The sequence below is a fragment of the Metopolophium dirhodum genome, chromosome 2 (genome assembly GCF_019925205.1).
Source record: "Metopolophium dirhodum isolate CAU chromosome 2, ASM1992520v1, whole genome shotgun sequence".
Lineage (NCBI taxonomy): Eukaryota > Metazoa > Arthropoda > Insecta > Hemiptera > Aphididae > Metopolophium > Metopolophium dirhodum.
The window spans coordinates 14,116,733-14,143,482 of record NC_083561.1 but is presented as its reverse complement, the minus strand read 5'-3'; the positions used below and the strand labels follow the sequence as shown (position 1 = coordinate 14,143,482).

At 31.1% G+C, this 26,750-nt stretch overlaps 1 protein-coding gene and 2 non-coding genes across 8 annotated transcripts in view; all 3 read right to left on the bottom strand.

Annotated features, from left to right (window-relative positions):
• Positions 1-26,750, bottom strand: part of LOC132939579 (ADAMTS-like protein 1) — a 204,014-nt gene that overhangs the window by 2,488 nt on the left and 174,776 nt on the right. For 3 of the 6 annotated variants that reach the window (XM_061006828.1, XM_061006831.1, XM_061006829.1), the window contains exons 9-23: positions 15,739-15,837; positions 14,968-15,100; positions 11,632-11,740; positions 11,379-11,567; positions 11,124-11,275; positions 10,263-10,597; positions 9,274-9,566; positions 7,661-7,788; positions 7,200-7,301; positions 6,321-6,493; positions 5,972-6,070; positions 5,321-5,453; positions 5,100-5,182; positions 4,775-4,961; positions 2,676-2,824 (exon numbers count right to left, since the gene is read on the bottom strand). In XM_061006828.1, coding sequence (XP_060862811.1) covers positions 2,676-2,824; positions 4,775-4,961; positions 5,100-5,182; positions 5,321-5,453; positions 5,972-6,070; positions 6,321-6,493; positions 7,200-7,301; positions 7,661-7,788; positions 9,274-9,566; positions 10,263-10,597; positions 11,124-11,275; positions 11,379-11,567; positions 11,632-11,740; positions 14,968-15,100; positions 15,739-15,837 — 2,364 coding nt within the window. Of the gene's footprint in view, positions 1-1,612; positions 2,825-4,774; positions 4,962-5,099; positions 5,183-5,320; positions 5,454-5,971; positions 6,071-6,320; positions 6,494-7,199; positions 7,302-7,660; positions 7,789-9,273; positions 9,567-10,262; positions 10,598-11,123; positions 11,276-11,378; positions 11,568-11,631; positions 11,741-14,967; positions 15,101-15,738; positions 15,838-26,750 lie in introns of those variants that run through there. The other 3 variants (XM_061006830.1, XM_061006833.1, XM_061006832.1) reach the window with 3 other exon arrangements.
• Trnay-gua (transfer RNA tyrosine (anticodon GUA)) lies at positions 21,421-21,513 on the bottom strand. The gene is made up of 2 exons: positions 21,477-21,513; positions 21,421-21,456 (listed from the first exon to the last, which is right to left on the bottom strand). It is a non-coding gene; the product is annotated as a tRNA-Tyr (tRNA).
• On the bottom strand, positions 26,063-26,152 carry Trnay-gua (transfer RNA tyrosine (anticodon GUA)). Its single transcript is given in 2 exon segments — positions 26,063-26,098; positions 26,116-26,152. It is a non-coding gene; the product is annotated as a tRNA-Tyr (tRNA).

Below are 26,750 nucleotides of genomic sequence, written 5' to 3'. Positions count from 1 at the left end.
CTAAGATATTTTTTACTGAGTGGGCAATAGTATCGTTTTACCTTACAGATTTTTAGTATTACCACAGTTTGACCCCCCCCCCCCAGAATTTATCCCAGATTACGTCTATGTATGAGATGATTCCGGCACGCGTATTATTGGTTTTCTTAATTATTGCGTTGAGGCGTTTTAACAAGTAGTGATAGGCGTGTATACGTAAGTACACCACGCTCCAACTCTTTTCCTCTGCACTTTTGTTTTCGCCTATTATGCGTTTATATTGTAGATATTAATGATATTATTCTATGTAAAGTTGTAAACCGTCATAGAGTATACTACTTGAAATAAAATTAATCATCCAAAGTAGGTTTATATTTTTTATAATTAAATTATTGTATTATATAATCAATGGTTATATCCATAATGTTTGAACAAATATCTACCTAATTCCTTATTATTTTATATCATGACATTTTTTTTGGTTCTCATAACTATTCCTATATAAAAATAATACAATTTACGATAAGAACAATGTTATATTATGTCAGTTAAAATCACCTTGGTTAAATAACCCTACTTATCATTGTTATATTGTAAATGGTGCTGTAGGACTTAAATATCATAATAATAATGGGCCTAAATAAGTCAATAAATTATTTGAAATTTAAGTCAATCTGTGATTATAAATATTTGTAAGTATAATAATATTATGTATTATGATTCTTTTTCAATAATGTATTAACTGCGTGTAGGTAGGTTTACATTTAATATCTGACATTTATATTCCGTGAAATGTATAGTTAAATTATAACGTAACCGTATCGCCGTAACTATTTTTTCTATTCAATTTATATATTTACTTATCTACGAATTGTCTTTGTAATTAGTTTAATATCAGCATGACCTGTAAATAAACATATACGGGGTTAAAAACATGATTTTTAACGACAAAATTTATGACAAAATAACATGTCCGCCATAATTGGGACAATGATACATTAAGTATAGAGTACCTATATGAAAATAGGTGTTGTTTACTAAGTAGTTTATATTTTCCACCTACCTACATATATAGCTATAATATGTCCTACTTTTTAAATTAATTTAAACAGATAAAAGTATAAAACCACAACAAACACCATGGCATACTAATTTTAAGTATGATACATAATACCCAAATTTGGGTAAAATTTTTAAACAAAAAATATTCATGAATCGTCAACTAAATTTTAAATTAAGTTTTAGAATTTAATTTTTGTATTGTATGATTAGTTATGTTACAGTACTACATAAACGTTTAGAAACATAAACCATCTATTTGCAAAAATATTTTTAATAAAAATCAAATATTTATACACTTAATTAGGTAACTTGGGTATCACAGAGCACTATATAATTTCAAACGAAACAGAAAATTCAGGCGGGAAATTTGAATTGTTAATGATAAATTAAAAACTTTTGAAACGCTTGAGTATAATTATATAATAATAACTGCCTGCCAAACTTTATCATTTTAACTTAAATTATTTATATTATATTGTAGATCATTGTGCAATATCTTTTAGAGAAAAAATATTTGACGTTCAACATTTTCGTTCTGAAATTAATGCAGCATTTGATATATTATTCAAAATAAAATATTGTGGACAGAAAAAATAATAACACGTCACATTAATTGTACAAAATTAATATATATACGTCGCATATCTATGCGTGTCGTATCCTTTAAACGTAAATCGCGTTTATGTAGATATAATTTACTGATTTCACACGACACAGAAATCGAATCAATGTGTCGTAGAACAGAAATAAACAAAAATTATGTTTAAAACCACCTCGGTGTATACCAATACAATATTATAATACTACTGCAGGGGAAATATTATAATGATAGGTAATACATTTAATATAGACGAAGATTGACGTTACTCGTGCGAGTGTTTTCTACGCACGTCAAAAGTTGATTTCCTACCTTATTTGTATGCGAGTCGAAATTTCACACACTTATGCAGTGTTTGTGACGTGCGCGCAAATTATGTGTGTGTGCGTGCACTCACGCGTGAGAGAGAGAGAGAGAATGAAAGAGTGAGAGGAAGAGGGAGCGAGATTGAGAGAGAGGCAATGTGAGCATGTTATTATAACAAATTACGTTTTATATATTATTATTATTTTTTGTTTTGAAAACGAAAAATTAGAGTGTAATCAGATTGCCGGACCGTTCTAGTTGAATAATTGATGCGGATAAAAATAAAATAAAGTCGTTGTTCGTGGAATTTTAGGAAACCGAAGGTATATGTTCTGCAGGACTGCAGCTGCAGTATAGGTTAATATCATAGTGATTTGTGGGTAAAAAACGAGTGAACACGCAAACGCACGCACACTCTACACAGCTTCAAAAGTGGTCCAGCGCGTTTATCGACCATCGCGCGACAGTTTCATCTAGACGCGTCGCAAATTGAGATAACGCACGCACCCCCGCTCGGCGGTGTATGTACGGTCGCAAATAACTACTTATAATTGACAGTGACGACGACGCGAATCGAAAAACTCGATTTTTATCCCTTATTCTTTCTTCTTGCTATTTTATTTTTTCTTCCTTTTTCACTTTTTTTCTCGGTTGCATTATTTATCGACGTCACCCGTACACACGCAGCACCTATACGCGCGCGCGCCACACACTCACTGCAGACACTTACCTCGGACCACTCGCCCACTTTCCAAGTGCCTTTGCACTGATCGTTGTAGCATTCCTTCCGGTTCACCGGCTTTTCGATCCCGTGGCACGCCTCGTCCGATATAGTGGCTCCATCCGAATTCTGACAGTACACGTTTCGCCTCTGCATCGCTGCGCAAAGTGGAAAAAAGGGGTTGACGTGTTTAAAAATTTAAATAACGTTAAATATTAACGGGCAGATCTATAGGTCGACGAAAACAACTAGGAGGCTATAATACGTATATATATTATTATGTAACCGACAAAGCCCAATAAATCTGGGTAAAGCTATGGGTTTTTCTAGGGTTTTCTACCATTTACTAACCATTCTCGGTAAAAGCTGAAATTCATTAATTTTATTCGGCCGTTTATAAAAAAAAAAAACGTTTTGTACAAATTATGATAGTAAAATCTGATTGATCCATAACCAATATAATTGTATTTTTCTAATACGTATTTAAAAATTCAAAACTTAGCTATATTAACCTATGTTAAATTAAACTAAACTTTTGTTTATACTTTAATAACATACATTGATTTTGTTTGAAAATTTCAATTATACATTATTTGCACATCGTGTAACTTTTGTGGCATCTTCTACTACCTTCATAGTATTATTATATTTGATTGACGTGTGATGACACATTTTTCGTTGTACATTTTTTCTGGCAATTGTATCTCAAAAGTACCTTCCCCGTGACAATGAAAGTTGAACAACAGATTGGCTTATGGTTGTTTTAGTAATTTCATTTGGAACACACGATATGTAAATATATTTGTTAGTAGAATTATAGGTAGCACAATAGTTCAGGTTATGCAAATAAACAATAGTTCATTTTCTTAAATTATTATTTTTTTTATGTATAAACAATCTAAATAATTATCAGTATTTTTTTTTAATAATGTATACTTAATTATAATTTTTAACAAAATAAATCATGTCAATAAACAAATTAATGCGTAATTAAGTATATTTAATATAATTCATTTTTTAATTATTAAAGTAAAAAATAATGTTGTAGTTTCGGTTATGGATCAATCAGAATTTAGTTTATACTGTCATGATTTTCTTCCTATGTTGTATAAATTATAGTAATTACTAGAATAAAATTATGCTTTTCAGCTTTTAGTGAGTACGATCAATAAATGCATTAACTAGTAAAACCATGCTTTACCTAGTAATCGTGGATTGTCGGTAACATACAATACTTAAATGTAATATCAAATATGTTTATGTATATTTAATCTATTATATATTTATATATGATCAATATGTTACCGTCGACGATGAAAATCAGTCATTGACTACATAATATCTTGGATGATATTAAAATGCCAAATTTCTTCAGAAAATTAGATAGTTGACATAGTAATTATTAATAATACTTGACCAAATATCGTATATACGAGCAAATCAGTATTGTAAATTTTAGATAATATTATAATTTATAACCTTAGACTTCTTAAATCCTTCAAGTTCCAAATTGTATTCCTATTAAGTCAAGATTTTATTGTAATTTCGTTCTTATTTTTTTACGATTGATTTTTTCTTCATAAGTGTTTCACTCATTTTTCGACATCTATTCTGTTATTATTAATTATGTTATCATATTTATTACGACAACGTAATCGTCACAATACTACTGAACTGAGTTTAACTTGTTTAGTTTTACTAGTATTACTGTAAGTTTGTAACGTTAACATTGCCTAAATACCTAGTTATGGCCAATCTTAATACAATTTAATTGTCTACTTCAATACTTGTTAATGTTAAATAATTATCAAATTTCCAACTTGGTTTGCCTATGGCATTATTTTTTATTAATACGCCCATTAAGTGCCTTTATGCGTATTTTAATAACAATAACGGATAAACTGTTTCTCCCTCTCCCTCCCACAAAACAGACAAAAATGTTTTTATTATCTGAAGAAATAGCAAGTTTAAAATAATTAATCTCTATAGTAATACACAAATGTGGTTGGAGAGGGGGGGGGATAAATGTAAGATCATTTTGCATTTTTACCAAATACCGCTTGTGTAATATATAGGTACTATGATATATTATAAGTTTATTTTCGCACCAGTATTCCAGGTGAAACACTTGGACTCCTCACACGGTTTCCATTCGGTCACCGACCACTGCGGACAATCATCTGTCTCGCACTTTTGTATGGTAACGGGGGTCGGCAGCCGGGCGTCCTCGCACAAGTTGTTGTCCACGCTTTGTGTCATATTATTTAGTTTGACCATGCAGTGGGCTGCTCTCATCTGCGAGAAGACAAATGTTTATGTGACAACAGGAACAATGTATTTTTTAAATATATGTTGCCGAGTGGCATAGTTCACCGCCAACGATATAAATAATAAATACCTACGCCATTGTAGCAAAAGAAGACAAAACCGTACCTGAAAACCGTTTCCTCCGCAAGGCGGGGAGCAGTCCGACCATTCCGTGATGACCCATTCGAATTTTACGCTCTTCCGGTCACCTACAGCGGGAAACATTAGTTTGTGTTTAATTATTCTTTTAATTAGTTACAATATTACTATCACAAAACTACAATACTATTATTAGTGTTAAAATATTAATAAACATCCCTCTGCGTATTATAGTCAATGATAGGTACCTTTGCCGAGCAAAACGGGTTTGCCAAACATGTCCTCGGTGCTGGTTTCGATTTCTGGAGCTGGGTTCGCCGGTTCTTCCATAAACATTCTATTCACTCGTGCGTTGCTCACACCCTGAAACGGCCACAGAGCCTACTCATTTTATTAGTATGAATGATTGTCAAGATGTTTTGCCGATGGAAAATGAAACAAAACTTTCCCCAGGCTCATAAATTTACGTGTAACGGCACAACTCAAACAAAATAACGTGATGTTTAGGGAAATAGATGGTGCGTTAATATTAGGTATGAAGTACAGGATTCAAATAAACAAAACCAAATGCGTACTTATATTATATACATGCAAGGGTTTAATTGTGAGATAATAATAATAGGCAAAAAGTGGTGATGGTATTGTATAGGGTTGGCTAAACTATATAATATTATATCATTATAATATTCGAGTAATATAATAATGTGTGTGTGTGTGTGTGTTTAGGTGTGTGAATGTGTGATTAATAATAATTAAAATAAAACACTATTATGTATTAAAGTCAACGGAATGTGCAACAAAGTGTAATAATAATATATACATTATATTAATAGATGTAAGGGAGCTAATCATCTACGGTGATAACCCAGGAAATTCAGTTTTATTTTCCTTTATCTCACCTTGAGGTTAAAAAGAAGACTGTGAAGGTGAGGCAAGTTTCGTGAACTTCCGGAAGTGGTGGGTTTTGGGGAGACGTCTATAGCATTTTTCTCTGTTTCCTGTTCACAGACACAAAGAAACGTTGTAATGTACCAACTATACTATATAGTCATACACAATATCTATATAAGAATCGGGTATAGTATAATACTCGTGTGTATATGCGCCAACGACGTTGTTCTTAAACGGTATAATCAATTTCGGGGGAAAACAGGTCAGGTTAGATCAGATAGTAATATAATATTAAAAATCGATAGTAAAAAAAAAAGTTAAATGGAAAAAAAAAGTCAAAATCAAGAAGATACTTGCCACTACGTGTTTTTCGGAGGACGCCGTACTCGTTACGGTAGACTGAATCGTGGTAGCTTTCTGTCGTGACTGTTTGTGCTTCTGTTCGCGATTGTGCTCGCCTTTGATGCGTTCGTGGCTGATGTCAAATGATGGTTCTATCCCTTGTGGATTCGCGTACGAAGGGTTCATGCCTTTAGACGAATATAAAGTCATGACGTATAAATAAATTGTTACAACAATAATAAATTAACATCATATATTATACAAAACAACAGTGGTGTGACTATACACGAATAAAAATGTGTTTTGACACAAAAATGTTGCTGAAGATGGGGAGGAATGGGAGAATTAAATAGTATTATAAACCTTAGTAACCTTATATCTAATACGACAATGTTAAAACAGTCGTATAATGATTCTGAATAGCTCTGTGTGATACTGTGATATAATTTATTGTTAGGTACTTAGGTATCTACATCGATTATTTAAAGTATATATAATTATATAATTTAAAGTAAACAGTTTTAATTTTTTAGCTGCTTTTAATTATTAAATCCGCGTGTTGCTCTAAAACAAGTATTAGCACGTATTGGTCTAAAATTTAAAAAATAACCTCTTTAAACTGCAATTTATACTCTATATTAAATTTGAAATATAAAACTATCTATGCTATATAAACTAAACGAGCTTCGCTGTCTGAAAAACCCACACAATACTTGTCAAAACCAATAGTTACCTAAATACTTATGTATCCCTGTTCCCTGTAACTATATTTAGGTACAATAACACATTATAATATTATAATATCTACAATTATGTTTAAAAAATAATAAATTTAGTTTTCAGTCGAACGGTAGGGAGTAAAAACAACTGGCAGTGATAGTACGTAAATCGTACCTGGGTCTTGTTGGTTCAAAGGCTTGTCGATTTCTTCGGAACTAGGAAACTCTCCTGGCTGGGGTTTGATGTTGATGTTCATTGTAGCTTGGGCGTTACCAGCTATACAAAAAAATAAAAGGTTGTTTATATATTAGGTACCTACATGACTATACAGACTATAGAGTGATTTGTCTATCGCGAACCGGGTATAATATTTTAGAAATGTTTAGTAGATTTTGTTTACATACGTTTAAGTATTACAACTTATTACTTTACATTTATATACCAATCAATACTTGGCCTTACCATTAAAACAATAATAGTAGAATTCTTTCTACTTTTTAAGACGTAGTCTGGTGCCTTGGTTTACGATAAAGGATCACCCTACTTTGTTCGATACAATATGAATATAGCATAATATATACCTATGAAATAACTAATAACAGAATATTTTACTGTTGAATTTCTATGTAACATACCAATACACGTGTATGTCCCTCGGTCTGAGTACGTGGTGGCCCGGATCTTGAGTATGCCCTTTTTCGATATCCGAACTTTCTTGCCATTTTGCAACGCCTGACCGTCTTTTGACCACTGTATTTTCCCCCTGTAACCCATTAATATTGGTCACGATATATATTATATGCAAATTATAATAATATTATTGTTCAATAAACACGATATATAAATCGGGTCGATGTTCGAATTGAAATGATCACTTTTATCATCAAAAATGCCTAAAACCATCAAAATTATGTTATTCGTATTAAAAAAGAGTTTATTAATTTCAATAAAAAATCTGTAAAATATAAAAATCAATTATATTATATAGGATGCATTGATGCAAATTCATTCCCTTACATCCCGACAATGACACACCTGCCAGCACCATAGTATAATATATAAAAAAAAAATTCTTCGTATACTCGCTGGCATCTAAATTACATTAAGCGTATTAAGTTAAACATTTTAACTTATCTAGTATACAGGTTGGGTATACGTGGATCAAGACATTAAATGAATTCACAAAAAATGTCTTTACGTCATCGACAAACGAAATAAACTCGCGTTGACCCGACGACCCACGTCCCCGGCGGTCACGTTTCGTTTTATGCACTGCGTTCATAATAACAATGGTCGAAAACAATAAGATGCGATAGATTTAGATTATATCCTTTATATTATAACACGAAACTCTAGAGGGCTGCACCGAGTGCACTTCAGACCAAAAACGCCGTGTAGTTTACACCCGCTACATATCTGCAGACTGATTGGCTGATATATTATAGTGTGACGTCATTGATCATTATTATTAGATAATACTCGTTGGTACGTAATAATAATATGTGCGTATAGTAATACCATTGATTAATTAATATTATACATTATTGTATTTTTATCAATGGTGATACTGTTATATTATAGATAATCGTGCGCAGGGGGGCATCTGCCTTCCATGCGAGATCTCCCAACAAAGTAGGTATCTATTTACTATTTTATAAAAATATTTTCAATATTCAATAAAAAGATTAATCGTATTAATATTTATTTTGTACATTATACATTCATAAGACAGCTTTAGCAGTGGTCAGTGGAAAGTGGCGTACCCAGAATTTTCCGTTGGGGGGGGGGGAACCTCGCTGGGCATGCCACTGACAGTGGTTACTGTTTTTTTCTGTGACAATACCGACTGCGTATACCCACAGACTCTTAAATATATTTATTGAACAAGATCAAGATCTGATTTTGAAGAATCTATAGACGTTTTTAAAACATGAAATAAATTATTTTGGAAATAATTATTTAGTATTCTTAGAGGCATTAATTGGTTGTTATCACATAAGTTGAAATATTAAAATTATATTTTTATACTATATTGTTATTTAATGACATTATTATTAAGAATATATATATTAGTATGTTATAATATATCTTGCACGTCTATAATTTTATGTTAGGATAAATTTCAAATATCAAAGGCTGAAAATCTATAATTGGGGAGAGGGTTGTTTGAACTTCTGGTTCGATTAGGTCTTTTGGGGTGTTGCCTCCTTTGAGGAGTACCTGCGCACACTTATGATATTATAGATACCTCTTGTTGACGGGACACCGCATCTTCATTTCCACCCCTCTGTACACCGTCGCCTCACCGCCAACTTTAAGCATGACGTCCTCCTCGGTGGTAGCCTGTTCGTATTTCTGGGCCACGTCTGACACCATGACCGCTTCCTGCGAACTGCAAGCGTTCGGATTGCACAGTCTGCTGTTGAGTGGCTTGTCGGTGCCGCAATCCGTGTCCGGCCGGTTTATGATGTGCCCGTGGGCAATTCTCTGCACGCACTCTACCACTCTGGTTTTGACGCCACCGTTACACTTTTTACTACACTATAAAAAATAAAGAACGAATACGTCAAGATTATTCATTGAATGATATACATAGAGTTAGTTGATCCGAAAATTATAGCAATACCATACACATTTGTAAGAAATTGGTACGTTAACAATAACATAACGATTCATTAACTTAAACTATAAGTGAAATAATATTAACTCAGAAAATATGGAACAAAATAACTTAAGAAAAATACTTTACTATTCAGGCCTAATTGTAAAATAAATCTGAGTGTAGCCTAGTCGGTCTCAGTAGTGTAAAAAAATAAGTTTTTCAAAATAATATACGAAATTCTTTAAAGTTCCAGTATTTCAAGAAACTTATCAATTTACCAAAATTACAAAGTTTTATATTTCAGCTGCTAAGCAAACATATCATATATAAAATCAATTGTGTTACGTATCATATGTTCATGTCACCATGATAGACTTAAAAATAATGGACATAATAGACTCTTATAAGCTTAACTATACATAAAATACAAAAGACGTGATAGGACAACGAATTAAGTGTAAAATACGGTGCTTAAGTGTTTAAAATAATATGCAAAATATATATAGTTATTATTTGAAATACGAAAATATAAAATACTTTCAACAGCCAATTTTAAACACGCGGAGGTATATTTCAAAATACCTGCCCTTAATTTGAAATGTAAGACCGCCGTCACAGCGGTTATGGGCACGTACCTTCGACCATTCGGAAGTCCGCCATTCCGTGGGACAGTCTATCATGTTGCATTGCTTCCGGTCTGTGGGTGGGGGTTGTGGACACATGTTGTTCGGCACGATAGCTGTGTTCCCTTCGGTCACCTCGTGTATGCAGTTGACCTCGCGCATCTGAAGTCCGATGCCGCAGCTCTGCGAACACGGCTGGAAATCGCTAACGTTCCACCGGGGTGGGCAGGGTTGGTCGTTGCACGTCTGCGTCAGTACTTCAGGTTGATCGTTTCGGGAACACAAGTACGGGGAGACGATTTTCTTGTCCTCTTCGCGTACGCACAGCACCAACGATTCTTGTACGCCTATAATACACCAAAACAAAAATAACAATAATCGTTTATCAAAAGTTTCAACATGATGATTGGTAATAATATTATCGTCGTCTATATTACTATTGTCATTGTCTAAGAAAAATACTCCTTACGTAAAACTGTACACAACTCGAAGCCTCAAGTTTTCACTACTATAAAACACATAATACGATTTACAATACATTTTTGACCGAAATCAATAGCGGTCACTATAATATTAGAATATAGTTTAAACTAATTCAAATTTTATAATGAAATCGCGTTTTACGCAGACGTATATTGTAGCTGAAGCACAGCGTTTTACTAGGAATACTCAAACATAATGTTATTTATAACTCGATAACGCTAACATAATAAATAGACGTACATTAATTATTGAAATAATACAACAAATATTGTAGTATTGAAAACATCGAAATATTATTATTGTAATAATTGATGTTTTATTTCACTATATCGAAACCAGTAATGAATCGCTTATCGTAACCTTAAATGGTCCAGGCAATACAAATCTAACCTCCAAGACAAGAAGCACTGCAATGCGTAAAGCCTTCTCTTTTCCAAGAGTATGTTTTACCAAACGAACCGGGGGCGACTTTCGGTGGGTTGAAATCATCGGAGCTGGCGTCCGCGTATCCGTCCCTGATGGACCTCTCATTTTGATCAAATCTGAAATACAATATTATTGATCACGACGAGACATTATAGTTATAACATTATAATAAACTCGTATAGTTTAAAAAAAAAAACATAAATCGGCGACAAGGTTTACATTTTGTTCAACGAGCAGGGCACCGAGAAGCATTTTTCCACCTCCGGTGGCTTGGGACCGACGCACGCGTCGTCTGTTAACTTGGTCATGATCTGAGTGTAATCTAAATGAGCTTTGCAGTACACCTTTCTCGTCCTGATACCATCGCCGCACGTGACGCTGCATGGGCTCCAATTGTCGGAGACGAACCTAAACATATCATTATCAGTTAAATAAATCGTCGTGCGTGCAAATGTGGGCGTTAAAAGTTTACAGTGTGTGCGGGGAAGTTTTTTGTTGGCCGATCAATCGCTGAGCGAGGGCTTGTGAAAAACTCGATTTCGACGACACTTGGAAATCCGAGTCTGCGTCGAAATTTTCGTCTGCAACATCACGTGTGGCAAAAACAAACACGGCATTAAGTAACAATATAGCAAGTAAAATAAACAATCGAAAACACGATACGTTGATTTATTATGTTGGTCAAACGAAGAGTATTATATTCTTTTTTTGACGATTATTTTTGGAAATAATATAAAGTTTTATAGTACAATTTTAAGCATTTTACCGACCAACATTTTACTGTTCCATTGTTTCGTTGAATTTCATCAGCAAATACCAGTATTCGTTTATTGAGAAAACGATACAATTATATTATAGTATACGAATATTATATTATCGTATCTATCAAATTTTACAACTTTTGTTATTTTTCATGTACAATAATAATATAGGTAAACATTATGAGAATTTTAAAACGTAAACGAATTTAAACTCACCATAACGGACATTGTTCAAAATATTTTAAAGCAACTGTTAAGATTTAAGGTAACATTTTGAGCGAATGTCCAATTATAAAACGTAAAAATACTTATTTTTGTAGACTTAGGTGCTATTCTTAAAATGTGAAGCATTTATTCCAAAAATTTAACCATTTGAAACAGATGATGAACAGATGAAATTAGTTAAAAGTGTTACAACCTTCGCTCACAATAATACTACAGTTTAAACTTTTGATTAATCAATATAATTATTACTAGGGAGTAGGGATATTACATATTGTATAAATTTTAAACAACGCATAAACATAGTGAAGATTTTTGTGATAGAAGATTATCTACGAAGCTTTCGGTGCATCAATAAAATAAATGATTGATAAATAGGGATTTATTCACTAAAAGTGTTCGAAAAATGCATGCAAATATGCAATTAAAATTACCGAAAAATTCTCTACATTTGAAAAAAAACAGGGAAACGTTATAATATTATGTGTATAATATGAAAAATATAAAGTATCTATGTTAATAGTAATTGTTAAAAATGCTTACACTTTTCGAATATAATAATTTTTTTTAATTTAAGTCATACAATGCAACAATATAAAAAGTGAAACTTTCTATATAACTTTACAAAACTATTAATGTATTATCATCTTAAATATTCTACAATCTACACAAAAAAAAATGTGTATGCAAGAAGTTCTGAACCCTATTGATAAAATATGTGATATTATTTACGGCACTTAACTATAAAATGTATTTCTGTAAAAGTATAAACAAACTATTACTGTAAAACAACCAAATTGATGTATTATATGTGTTTACTGAATATGATTAAACTACTTGTTATTTAGTTCTAATCTAGAAAAAAAATTTAAATTTACAAGACATATTTGCAGTATTGATCAATTGGGATGACGACGTGACGTATACGTAACCTAATAGTTTATTACGTTACCTAACCCTTCGAGCGATATATTATAATATATTATATTATACGCTAATCTAAATAATAAGTTCTCGGCCCTGTCATATACTCGACCCACTCACGTCTTCTGCGGAAGGGTGACGATACGCCTATAATATAATATAATATTATATATTATTATATTATTTTATACATATACAAAGTATGATATGAGTGTTGGTATAAAATATATATAGCTTTGATGGAGTATTTCGACGAAAAGAAAAACAAATTACGGGATTCGGGATTGTTTGGCCAGAGTGAAGATTGAACGCGTAAAAGTGTTATTTTTACTACAAATGAATGGAACGGCCCAATAAAAACGATATGGGGAATGATTCGATTAGCCTTCGAGCAAATTTCACAACGGTTATGACCGGCCAGTCTAAACTTGCACAGTTCCACGGGCGTTATAATACTTATATTTTTTTTAAGGTCTGAGTGCGAAGGCGAAAAGGGTTTATGCGCGTCGAGCCGAGCGGGTTTATATCGTTATCGACCGCTTTACAGCTATAGCAGTATGAAAAAATGTAATTTAAAATCGCCGTTTTACTACCACCGTCGTGGTTTTGTAATCGAAAATAAAACGGACTTTAACCGATCTCCGTGTTTTATGATTATATTTATTCACGTCGAAGGTCTCTCCGGGCTGGGCCGTATACATAATAATATTATATACATCATCACACATTGTGTGTGCGGCATGGGCGATGATGCTGTTCCACCCGTTCAATAATAAATTCGTTTGGGTATCTCGACGAGATTTTTCCCACGACAAATTGAGGCCGACCACAACGACGGTAACACATTGAGTTTTCCATTTTTTGACATGCAACCCCGCTGCTAGTCCAGCTGTCAGCATACATGTCGCGAGACTTTCAAAATGAAAAGTATCGTTCCCGTGGGGCGAATTCCCCTCAAAACAAATACAGATCACGCACACGCGCATGCGCGCACCACCATCCGTGTACTTATATATAGTTCGAACAACGAGCGAATTTATCTTCGGACCATTATTATTCGACCGCTTGTCACAAATTCCCCGCGCCGTCCGTGGTAGGAAAATAATACCTCCTCACATGTATACACAGAAACGAACGTGTAATATTATGTTCTCGTACTTATATTGTGACATTATAGTAAAATATTTGGTGTTTATAGTTATTACTCATTAGTTATATAGCGTACACGAAAGTATATCGAGCAGTTAGATCGCAAGGTCTGACGTCGATATATTATAATGGACACAGGGTGCTTCACAATGCAGGATTTCAATCACGTGGTTACCCAACATATGGTTACAGACTTCTAGTGACCAGAATTTACAAGATATTGACACGGTGGTCACCACATAATATGGTTCCAACAGAATGGTGGTACACTGTTGGAATTCGAGGGCCGACTTCTTTCGCACGAATCGGAGACCAGAGCTGGTCTTAACAGGTTTTTTTTATTATTGGCCGTACCTAAGCTCATGTCTATGAAAACCGACGACGAAGCATATTAAAGCACTTAAAGAAGAAATTCGTCCAAGTTATTGGTAAAATTGAACCTGCAGAGATGTTTCGACGAGTGATTGTAAATGTTGTGTCCAGAATTGAAGCTTGCAGCTGTCGTAACCGAGGTGGACATGTCCGATGTTATTTCCCATACATCAATGGGTGGGTAAGTATATATTCTACGTGTTCATACAATTTGTTTTGCTTAATTCGAGTTTCCGCGTTAAAGTTACAACAAAATTAAATCCGGCGTTCTTAATAAAACACACTGGGTAGTGGGTATAGGTAATAAGTAATAACTAATAACTAATGACATAAATATAATAAAATATGATGTAATATATTTTTTATTTTACTGAACTTACGGTAGCATGGCAATTTTGCAGAACAAGTCTTGGTCCGCCTGGGCTCGGTCATCGGGTCGCAAGTCAGGTACTTTTGTTTCGATTTGCAAGTGATGTTTCTGATTTGCATTCCGTCGCCACAAGTCGCCGAACACTGCAATATTAATTGAACGGTACGTGAACACGGCAATTGCCCACAAACGAATGTAATATTAAATATTATTTAATTTAAATTTAATAATATTAGAGACAACTTCCTCTAGGCTGTATTATATTTTTCGTGGGCATAATAATAATATTATGTTTGTATTAAAATGTATATAAGACGGCGCGGATAAACCGATATAATCCGGAATATAATAATAGTCTCTCAACGGACACACTCGAATTGTCTTTAGATATACACATCAGAAAATATGAATAGATTTTTCAAAACTCTAAATGTACTTATACCAGTCAATAATACTCAAAAGAATATATTAATAAATCTATATCGTATATATTATTTTACCTGTTCTATTCTAGTTTTTCACGGTCGTTTTATCATCGTACCTATGTTACGAAAATCGGACAATACAATTTATAATATGAGTATGATATGGGATGCGATTCGAGTGTATCCATAATAATGTACAGGACACTCGAATTGCCTTCGAAAATTACCAGATGCATTATTTGAAAAAAGCCATACCTATATAATATTTACATATTTGTAAGGCGATTCGTGTGCACCACTCAACAGCGATAAGTTGCTTAATAGTTAATAATATTTTAATATCACTCTGTACTCACTTTGGACCATTCACCTGTTGACCAGTCGGAATAACACGGTTGGATGTTGCACTGTTCCTGAATTTTAGGTTTGTGCCCGTGACACATGTGATGCCATACCTGTAACACACAATAGAACGACGTCTGGTCATAAAATGTTATAAAGATAAATAATATTACAACTGAATTACTGAACTGAATCAAATAGGTAATAGTATTTGGTGCAGCGACGCATTTTGAATTAGTAATATTACGATATGTATACCATAAATAAGTAAATATAATGTATTATAATATTATATCAGCTACAGCTGTCGGACCAAACGAAAATTACAAATCGCAAAAGTTTATAAATAAATTGTTAATAATGGTGGTATAAGTAATTTAGTCATCCAAATTTGACGTCCTGTGAAAATTTTCATTTCAGACCCCCCCTCCCTCCCACCTAAATATGACCCTGACCACAAGTCAGCTCTGCCAATTAGGGACGTTTTTTTTTTACAGGATACTGTGTGGTTAGTGTATACTATAAGTGTTCAAACAATAAAAAACGAATTTAACAATATTATTGAATAGTGTTACCCTGCACTATAATAATAATATAATGTATTATCGCATGTACAGGTTAAGTGAAATAAAATACTGTAATATTCATGAGTAATATAACAATTATTAATAGTGATTTTTTTTCATTTTTATTTCTATTACTATTATTACTGTTTAAAACAAGTGCAGTGCTAATTAATAATGTGTTACGACTGCAGCCAGATCGAACAACCGACACCGCCGCGCCTTACTGAAATATTCTATTTCGAGTGAACTATATAATGATAAAAAAAATAAATATAAAAAGTAAGGAAAAACCGACAAAAATAAATTACAGTAAAAATTCTCGTTAGAGAATTTCATATGAAAAATATCTTCAAGTCTGTATTTTTCGAACACAACCAAAATTTATTTTGCTCGTATATTTCATTTTACAGCGTGTTATATGTTAATGTGTCAACCTCAATAACAAATCGTCTACAATAACAAGTTTCCGTTGACAAATTTCCATTCCGAGACGAACTCCACAATAATATAGGTAGGTACTTGACTAGACCGCCTCCAACGCTGCTACCGACCAAATCGCAAACGTTCACAAAACGAAATAAACAAACCGTATAATTTTAGTTCGAAATATTATCATTAAATGGTTGATTCACCAAGCAGGATACACACCTTCTTTTTCTTCTTCAATAATGCAGTTATTCAAAATCTGATTTTTGGAATTTTTGAATATACTTAACGACTATATTTTCAAATTTTTAAGATTTGTTATGCTACTTAAGGATGTTTAAGCTATCCATATTCATAATTTATAAAAATGGTCCAAATACCTATAGTGAATAGTATACATATATTTATATTTTTATAAAGCCATTTTTATGGAATTTTATCCTTAATATAAATATTTAATTAACTATTGAAAAACTATTCGTTCGGAGTACATAAATATTTTTAAAAAAAATATCTACTAAATTATTGACCATAAAAATGAGGCTTCATATTTAAAAAAAAAACAAAAGTTATAACACCAACAGAGTTCTTCACGTAATTTATAACATCGGGGAACGTATCGAAAATGTATTTATATGTTTATAGTTTTCAAATAAAGTAAAAAGGTGTTTTCAGCTATTTATGCAGTAGTTGATCACTAATATTATCACTAATATTAAATGTACATAATTTAAAGCTTATACAATACTACTACAATCCATAATCCATATTAATACTATGACGCATAAATTGTTATGTTGCTGCGCCACAGGTACATGGAAATACACTTTTAATTACGTCTACTCCAGTTTTGAACTGTCACAGTTCAATACTTTCCCAAATAATTATAATTATAATTATAATAATTGTTTTCATTGCCTGGACGAATCGGAAACACTCGTGGATAACAACGAAAATGGGAATTTTAAAACGTGCACTTGATTGTAAGCAATTATGTAATATGCGTGTTTCCAGTGGGGTTTTCGAAATTAGAATGAGATTGACGTGTGAAGCTTAATTCGGAAAAGCGTACGGAAACTTATCATACACATATATATATTATAATAGAAATACAGCTAATATAATAAATATAACCAAACGCTCATCGTCAACATTAATTATAAGTATTTAAAATTTAACTATTCATTTTGTAATTTAATATTTAAAAATGCGAAATACTATAAAAAAAAACCTAGTGTATTATATTACATTTTTATACAACAAATATTAATATATTATAGACATTTGTTTGTGAACTTTTTCTCCATTAAATTTAAAATAAATAATATATTATAATATACAATAATATTTGGACATAATATACCAGGTACCTATACTTTGAAAATTCCCGTTCTAAACAAGTAAAAACTCAGTTGTACCGTCTACGGTTACACTTCGATTACGCTTAATCAGCTGATAACAGAGTTTATAAGTTTATAACAGGGCAAATTCGGCCAATTAAACTTCGGTTAACTTTAATCAGAGATGGTACAACTGGTAGCCCTTTAGACTAGTAAGTATTTAAGAGCATTTTGTTTATGTATTTTTGTTTGTATATATTTTCATTAGGTTTTTAAAATACCTTTAGTTTGATATTTATAGTTGTTTATATCGTGTGCGTAAAATGTTTATTATTTCACAACCATTAACATTATGATAATATAATAACAACTAACAAGTCACAAAAAATAATGCTTATAACTTATAAATATTATTCGTAAATGTATTGTTGTATTGGAATAAGTTACAATATTATTTTAATTTTCAATAAAATAACTATATAATATATAGGGCAATAACTGCGTTGAGCTCCTCTCAAGACCAACAGTCATGCATTGGGGATTTTGTGTCAATTATTATCGTCAAACAAGGACGTGCCTACTGCTAATACAATTGGCTCCACTCGTATTATATTATAGAATTATGAATATTATATTGTTAAATGAAAACTTTTATCACTAATTGTATTATGTACGCAATATTTCGAGTTTTAAGTGTAGAGTTATTGAGTTATTGAGTTTTATAATACACTGCAAATGCCACTGTGGCCTGTATAATTTTCAATTTTATCAAAATAAATGTTTTTCGTTAATTTTCTGTCGGGTGCAGTAAATTGGTCGCAGTAAAATTGGTCATATGAAATCGGTCATTTGGTAAATTTGATGTCAAATAAATTGGTCGCCCGCATTGGTCATCAAATAAAATAAAAATAAATAAATAAAAAAATTGACCTACATATTTGTAACGACTATTTAAAATTAGCAGCAATTAAACCATAGCAATTATAATATTATATCATGGTGTAATTTATATTTTTAAATGTGTTAAAATAAATTAATTTATCATGACAATTACCTATAATGATACCAACGTACAATTAATTTTTTAAAATTATTATAAATTATGAAAAAATAATAATATCGTTGGTAAATTTGTCGTATTTTTTACAAATTATATTATACATTATGAGCTATCCCTGAAAAATATTCATCGAAATAATATCATGTTACCAATTTAAATATAATAATTTTTACTGTAAACACTGTTCCCGCAGTTATCGCGACGAAAAGGTAAATGACTTTTGGACCTATATGGAGCAGACAAATTTGTACCATGACCAATAATTAAAGAACACGACCAACACGTAAACTCGTAAATTTCAATGATATTCGATAATAGGGACGCGATATTATCACGTTGTAATAAAGTCCAAACAAAATATGTAGCTGGGTATTTAAAAATAGCTGAAGTGACAATACAATGTTAAAGATTCGTCAATACAGAGTGATTATTATTTTATTGCAAAACATGTGATATTGTGAAGGAAATACAAGGAATATTTAAATTATATTTTATTTAATGTTGTTCAATAAAGACTAATGCACTGTTTTAAATTTTTCTGTAACTATCAGAATTCGTCAATCAAAATTTTAAAAATTTCTAGTACACTTTCTAATGTATTTCCAGCAAGTTCGCGACTTTTTTTATTTTGAACCAGGCGGTATGGTATAGGGATATTTAAATAGTGTTTTTTTTTATTAATGTCTTATAGAAAACCAGTATGGTATTTTAAATTGTTCCATGATTATCAGTATTTGTTGCTGGAATTTCAAAATGTCTGTAACATTTTCCCATGTACATTTGCCTGCAGGTTCGCGATAAAAGAATCACCCTGTATTATGGTGTGGTAATAAAATATAATATACTTACGAACCCACGTGACTTTTCGCGAGTTCAGTTCAAACACTAGAGGCGGCCAAATGTGCTAATTGTAAATCCGCGCGGCGTACGATACTATAAGTCCCCCATAATAGCGTCATTGAGTCAGTGTTAAATAGATCTCGAGGTACTTGCCCGAATCCAAAACGCGGCAAAAAGCAGGCGTATAAAATTTAAATGTAAAATGTATATAAATATAATATAATAATAGCGAACTTGACCGCATACGTCGTTGTATAAATTATATTATACATTCCAACTATAAAATAAAGCAGTAGATGAGGGAACGATATTTTAGGCATATAAATGGTAAAATATATTATTCTACAGCACGACGCAGGGGTTCAGTAGGCATAGGTACATATTCAACTTCCTATAATATGCTTACTATTCGCTCGAAAGTTTAGAGAAAAATATTGAATATTAAAAGAACAATATTCAATAATTAAATAATATGATTTTAATACATTTTAACTAAAATACAGTAGACGGGAAAATTTAAATTATAAATTATTTTTAAGAAATCGTAAAATATAATAATATGCTGATTGCTGGGTGCAATGGTATATACAGCTTGATATATGTATACTTATTATTCAATCGAAATCGGAGAGAATAATAATGAATGTAAATAGATCAAAATCGACAAAACCCAATATCAGTTAAATAATCGAACGTGTGTGGCTATTGGCTTGAAACCAACGGTTAATATCGCACGATCTTGAGTTAATCGAATTTTTTTTTTATAATATGAATAGGTATAATGCTCATTAGGAATGATTGTAGTAAAAATAAGTTATTTTAATAATTTGACAACTCTATAAATAATGGCAACACGTACATTTAAGAATTTATTTTTTTAATTTTAATTTCCTATTAGATCCTATTAGATTATATAATGTGCCTACCATCAAAAATCGTTTTATTACATTTATTATTAATTATTAATTAATGATTTATAAATAAACGTAACTCGAATTTGATTGAAAGCTACTCGTTGTTTATTAAGTTAATATTAATAAAAATCAATGAAGTTCAAAGTTAAGTCAATAAAAATGAAATCCCAAAATGTTAAGATTAAAGTTTCAAATTAGCTTAACTTTTTAACTAGTTTATGCTTGGAATTAAATTTATTATTGGGCGTGTAATTTAGTTATTATACCTATAGCTGTATAGGTATTATAAATTCAAAATGTCACATGACTCCCGGTTGTATATTTAAAAGAGAAAAAAGTTCCGAAGTATGCTTGTTATAAACTTTTACAGCACTACTTTTCGGTAATAATCAATTTTAACACCCATACTGCAGGAACCCCGTCGAGATTGATGCTTTAAAATGAAGACGGTGACGATGCGACAACCGGATATAAATAATAGACCCTAATAATAATACATTTTTCGTAAACGATAAAATTTCCAGCTAATCGAATAGGAAAAAAAATTGCTTCCTTCGGGCCGGATTTGAACCAGCGACCTATGGATATCTATGATCAAATTAAACACTACAGTCCACCGCTCTACCAACTGAGCTACCGAAGGATGGAGAGCGAGTGGCTCGTTAATGCACTTAAACAATTTGTTCGTACTTTCACCGGTTCGCACGATGTACCTTCGTATAATAATATGTATTTTAAATAATAATATTTTTGAAAGCAAAAATCATTTTAATAATACCCGAGCGTGCATCTATCGCTAAGTAAAACATAATATGTCGCATCCGCGATTAAAATATGGCGCTTAACATAGTAATTAGATTTCTGCTCTTATAGTGCATAATTTTAAAGCTGATAAAGTGATAATTATTTGAAATCATCAAAAAGAATTAATCGCGTGGTGGATTTTAAACGGAAAAAACATAATTCATTAATAGGTACAGTAGGTATAGTTGATCATATATTTTTTATGTATTTTAATAACAGTATAACGGTAAGGTAACTCCAAATGTTTTGCGTTAGTTTTTGTTAGTAAAATGTTTGGTAGTGTATGCGCCTTTAATATTTTTAGTTAAAAATTAATATTATACAAAGCTGTTAATATAGGTATAACTATTTTTTTTTTGGGAGAAGTTACAACAATTAATACAAGTACGTAAATAATAAATAAATTGTGTACCTATACCTAGTTATAACCAGGCTTTCCGTTTCTAATTTGTTTCTAATTTGGTTTAAAAACACTTTAAGATATTGATTATTAAGTACCTATATTGTGTAATACTTAAAACTGACACCGCATTACCTAAGTGAGATAAATGCCCGTATGCACAGTCAATTTATGTTGCTTAAAAGACACGTTAAACTTTGTGTGATGTGAGTATGTGACAGCGTGACACATAAATATAAACTGTCTATGCATACGGACAACAAACGAATTGGTACATAAAATGATCAACAGTGGTTTTTATTTCTATTACTAAATAGTATAAATTGTAGGTATTTCCGGTAACATTATTTATAAATGAACATTTAAAGTATTACTTTTATACGCATAGCCGCTTAGGCATAGAGTTGTCAGGGCAGTAATATAGCCTATAGATTCCTAATATATTGCACAATACACTAAGAAGTCATTCAAATGTCACCGCGGTGACTCGGTTTGAATAAGCGGATTTGATAAACTGCAGTTATCCGTCGTGTATGTACTGATATGAACATAATATGATTATATAAGAAGGTGAATGGATTTAGACGTAGGCAAGAATACAGGATGTATAGATTATAAGTGCATAAGTAGGTACTGCAGCATCACTGCATCAGCAATAATTGATGCTGGCTAATCATAATAATATCATAGCCTCGTGACCTCATTCCTCAGATATTTAAAGCCCTGGGAGTATGATTTTCCTAGATTGATAGTAGGAACCCCCGGAAAAAAAATTCTTAGGATAAAAATATCACCCAAAACGATAATATACCGGGGGTATAAACATTCTAGAAAATAATACCTATCATTGGTAGTTCAGTAGTTGGTGGCACAAATATTATAAGGATTGACACAATCATAAGAATAGTTATAAATCTAGATTTATTCTCTTGATATTATGTTCATTACTATAGCCGGTGTATAATAACATGATGCACCTCCCCCAATCCACATCCCAATGAGTAAGCGCGTGGGTATGTTATCATACGATAATATTATATAACATGTATTATAGTCAAAGTATTGTCCATAGTATCGGTTTTTGAGTTTTGATCGAAACGTATATCAAATAGCGTTTTGTTCGACAACAATAAATTCAATGTACGCGAGTATTCCAAATATCAAAAATACTTTTCGTATAGTTTGCCGCTAAATTCGACGTATAAATAATGGCCAATCGGCAATAAATAATAAAAAGTTTAGTGATTTTTTTTTGCCGTATCAAAATTCGTAACGTGATTCGCGAATACAATGTTTACCATGACGTTATCGTCGAGATTAAAAAACAAAGTGGTATTTTTATAAAGTTATTACTTATTAGGTATAAATAAAACCATTGGCGTAGCCAGGCGGGTTTTGGGAGTTGACCCCCTCCCCCAATTTCATAATCCTGGCTACGCCATGCCACTAAAAAAAACGTTTTATTTTTATAATTATCAACATTTTATGCAACGATTATAATAAAATTATTGTAATGTATGTGCGCAATAAACAGTTCCATACAATAATAATTATGTACCTATTTTAAGAATAGTTTCAGCGATGGTGCCGATTTATTATACAACTCATATAATCATATTATTATTATATTATGAACGCGGTATTAACTTAACTTTTATAGTAATCTATTTTGTCATGAGTACAACTATATAAAACTCAATAAAAGTACTAATTATTGCTATAATACTACAATATTATTGTCTCTCTGTTTCTCTTATATCGAAGAATCATTTATTTTTTTTTTGATTTCGGGATAGTCGATAGTCATTATCAAAGAATATAATTATTTGCTTCATATCATAATATATGATTTGAAAATCAGTTGATGAGGTCAATGCTGAAATGTGTTGTTAATATAATAATACGATTTATAAAATTAATTCATTCTTTAAAAACAAATTATAATGAACGAATTCCATTAATTTTTTTAATGAATAAAAACGACGACGAATTCTTCTTTTTTTGGAATAAGAACAAAATATTGCAGGTTATTTATTTTTATTATTAATCTGAAGTTTTATAATTTATTAAACACATTGGGAAAAAATATTCGTTACACAATTTATTATTCCTTATTTTTCGGATTATATTATTAATTAATTTATTCGTTTTTACTCAATAGAATTGCAATTCACAACTATGTATTTTATAGAGTATAGTATTGACATATAGTTTGTATAAAAAAAAAAACCGTATGCTATCAATACGATGTTTACATTTAACGGAAAAAAAGTCAATAATGGACAATGGTAAACAATATATAACAATAAAGTTCAGTCAACTTCACCCGTGTGTTTGGAATTTGGAATTTGGGAGAAGATGTTTATTTTATAATTATTGTTGTGTATATGTAATATGTATATTGTATAATAATTAATAATATATGTAATATATGTAATATATTACATGGAAGTATGTTTGTGGTTTTTAGGCACTTTTTTTGGAGGGGATGTACAGTGGTGACTAAGCAAGGAAGACATATTTTATATTTTATAGAGACAGAAAATATAAAATTCCTCATTATATTAAAAGAATGAGTAACAGATTTCTATTTAAAAGGGACCGGGACGTATAATTATATCAGTATCTGGCTTGGTGTGGCGTGGTGGTTGTCCTTGGTTACGAAACGTGTTTTGAGGTCAAGCATCGGCCGGTGTCCCTAGTTCCCGGATGAGTAACCTAACCTAACCACCCGGATTTTAGTGACAAATCCTCGCCACATATACAGTATACACGTTTCCCGAACCAACCGTACCCCCCCCCCCCCCCCCCTACAGATAACCTAACCCTACAGATAATGACCATTTAGTTTATGCCTTAAACAGTTAAGCCTAAAAAAAAGGCCGAAGTGGTCTTTCCTAAATCTTTTAAATTATTTAAACATTTTAAACCCGAAGTAGAAAATTGATAAATCTAAAACCAAACCGAATTATTATTATTTATTATCATGACTTTTATCATTTCATGTTTTAATATTATTATATTTATTATATACCATATTGTATATTATTATGTACACAATACATCATTATATAGAATTTGTAAATTTGTTATAATATTATAAAAAAAAACCTCCTTATTTGTTAACCGGTATTGTATTTGCTACTTCAAATATTACAATACAAGATGAACATTGAACAACAGGATTATAATATAATATAATTATTACTATTATTTATTATGTGTAATGTATACTATATACATATAATAGTATATTACCTATATATTATAGGAATATAGTTATAGTATGCTGATTATTTGTACACCTGACTTGTGACATCGTACCTATGCGTATTAAAATATACTGTTCTATAAACCGTATAGTAATTAAATCCGTAAAAAAATAATTTTTATAGGTAGTATATTAATATAATATGCATCATGCACATAGATAGTTAGATAATATGTATTTTAATCAATTATAAATATTTAGTAATATGTCCTTTGATTGATACAAGTATCAATGCCACGGCTTTTAAAGGTGATTGAATTTATAATATTATATAATTAATATAAATTATTAAGATTATATTATAATACCTACTCGTGTGAAAAATTGTAAACACGTAAATAGAAAATAATATCGTTGAAAATTAATTTATATTATTATTTAAAATGTGATGTCATGAAAAAGTATAAAAAATGTTTACCATTGGCTTACTGCTTTGGAATTTTTTTTAAAAATAATAAAAACGATCTTATTTTAATCACTATTCATTAATATAAATTTAATACTATTATAGTACACTATACAATTTATTCCAAATAATTAAATCTATAAAGTAGTAACAACCGCTGTATTGCTGTAAGAATATTATTTTGGATTTTTTTTTAGATATATAATCAAAAACTTGATTTTTGTGATTTGAACAGAACTTATGATGTATTCGTAATAAAATAAAGTAACAATTTTTTAATATAGAATTAAGAAAATTGACAAAAAATTTATTCCTTCGGGCCGGATTTGAACCAGCGACCTATGGATATCTATGATTTTGTACACTACAGTCCACCGCTCTACCAACTGAGCTACCGAAGGATGCAGAACGTGGGTCGATTTTACACATTATAACCATAAGTATAAAATAAGTATGTAATAAGATTATAGTATTTACATTCCTAAATACTTATAATTATTATGATTATTACTTATGATTATTACTTATGATTATTCTAATGAGCAATGACTAATAAATAAGAATTAAATCACCTTAACTGATGTACAACATAGTCTTAAATACTATTTATTACAATATTATGGGTACTTGGATAAACAGACAGTAGTAGGTACCTAACTAGGTAACTAAGAATATTAAGTACCTAAATGACTAAATTATAAGTTGATGACCACTTATATTTTATACAAACTGACTAGGTACCTACAATACAACTAGATATTTATTACTATAACATACTTATATACTATATGGTATATATTTATAAAAGTAAGTAGTAATTTACTTAATAGGTACTACTTATTTAGTAGGTACCTAAGTGTTAATTTTGGAAGTGGGTTGTGGCTTATGCTTAGGTGCATTTTTTTATTTTTAATTACACTTTTTATGCGTGTAATCATATTATTATATATTATATAGTGTGACGTGTGGTGACTTCCGTTTATTTAAGCTGTTAAGGAC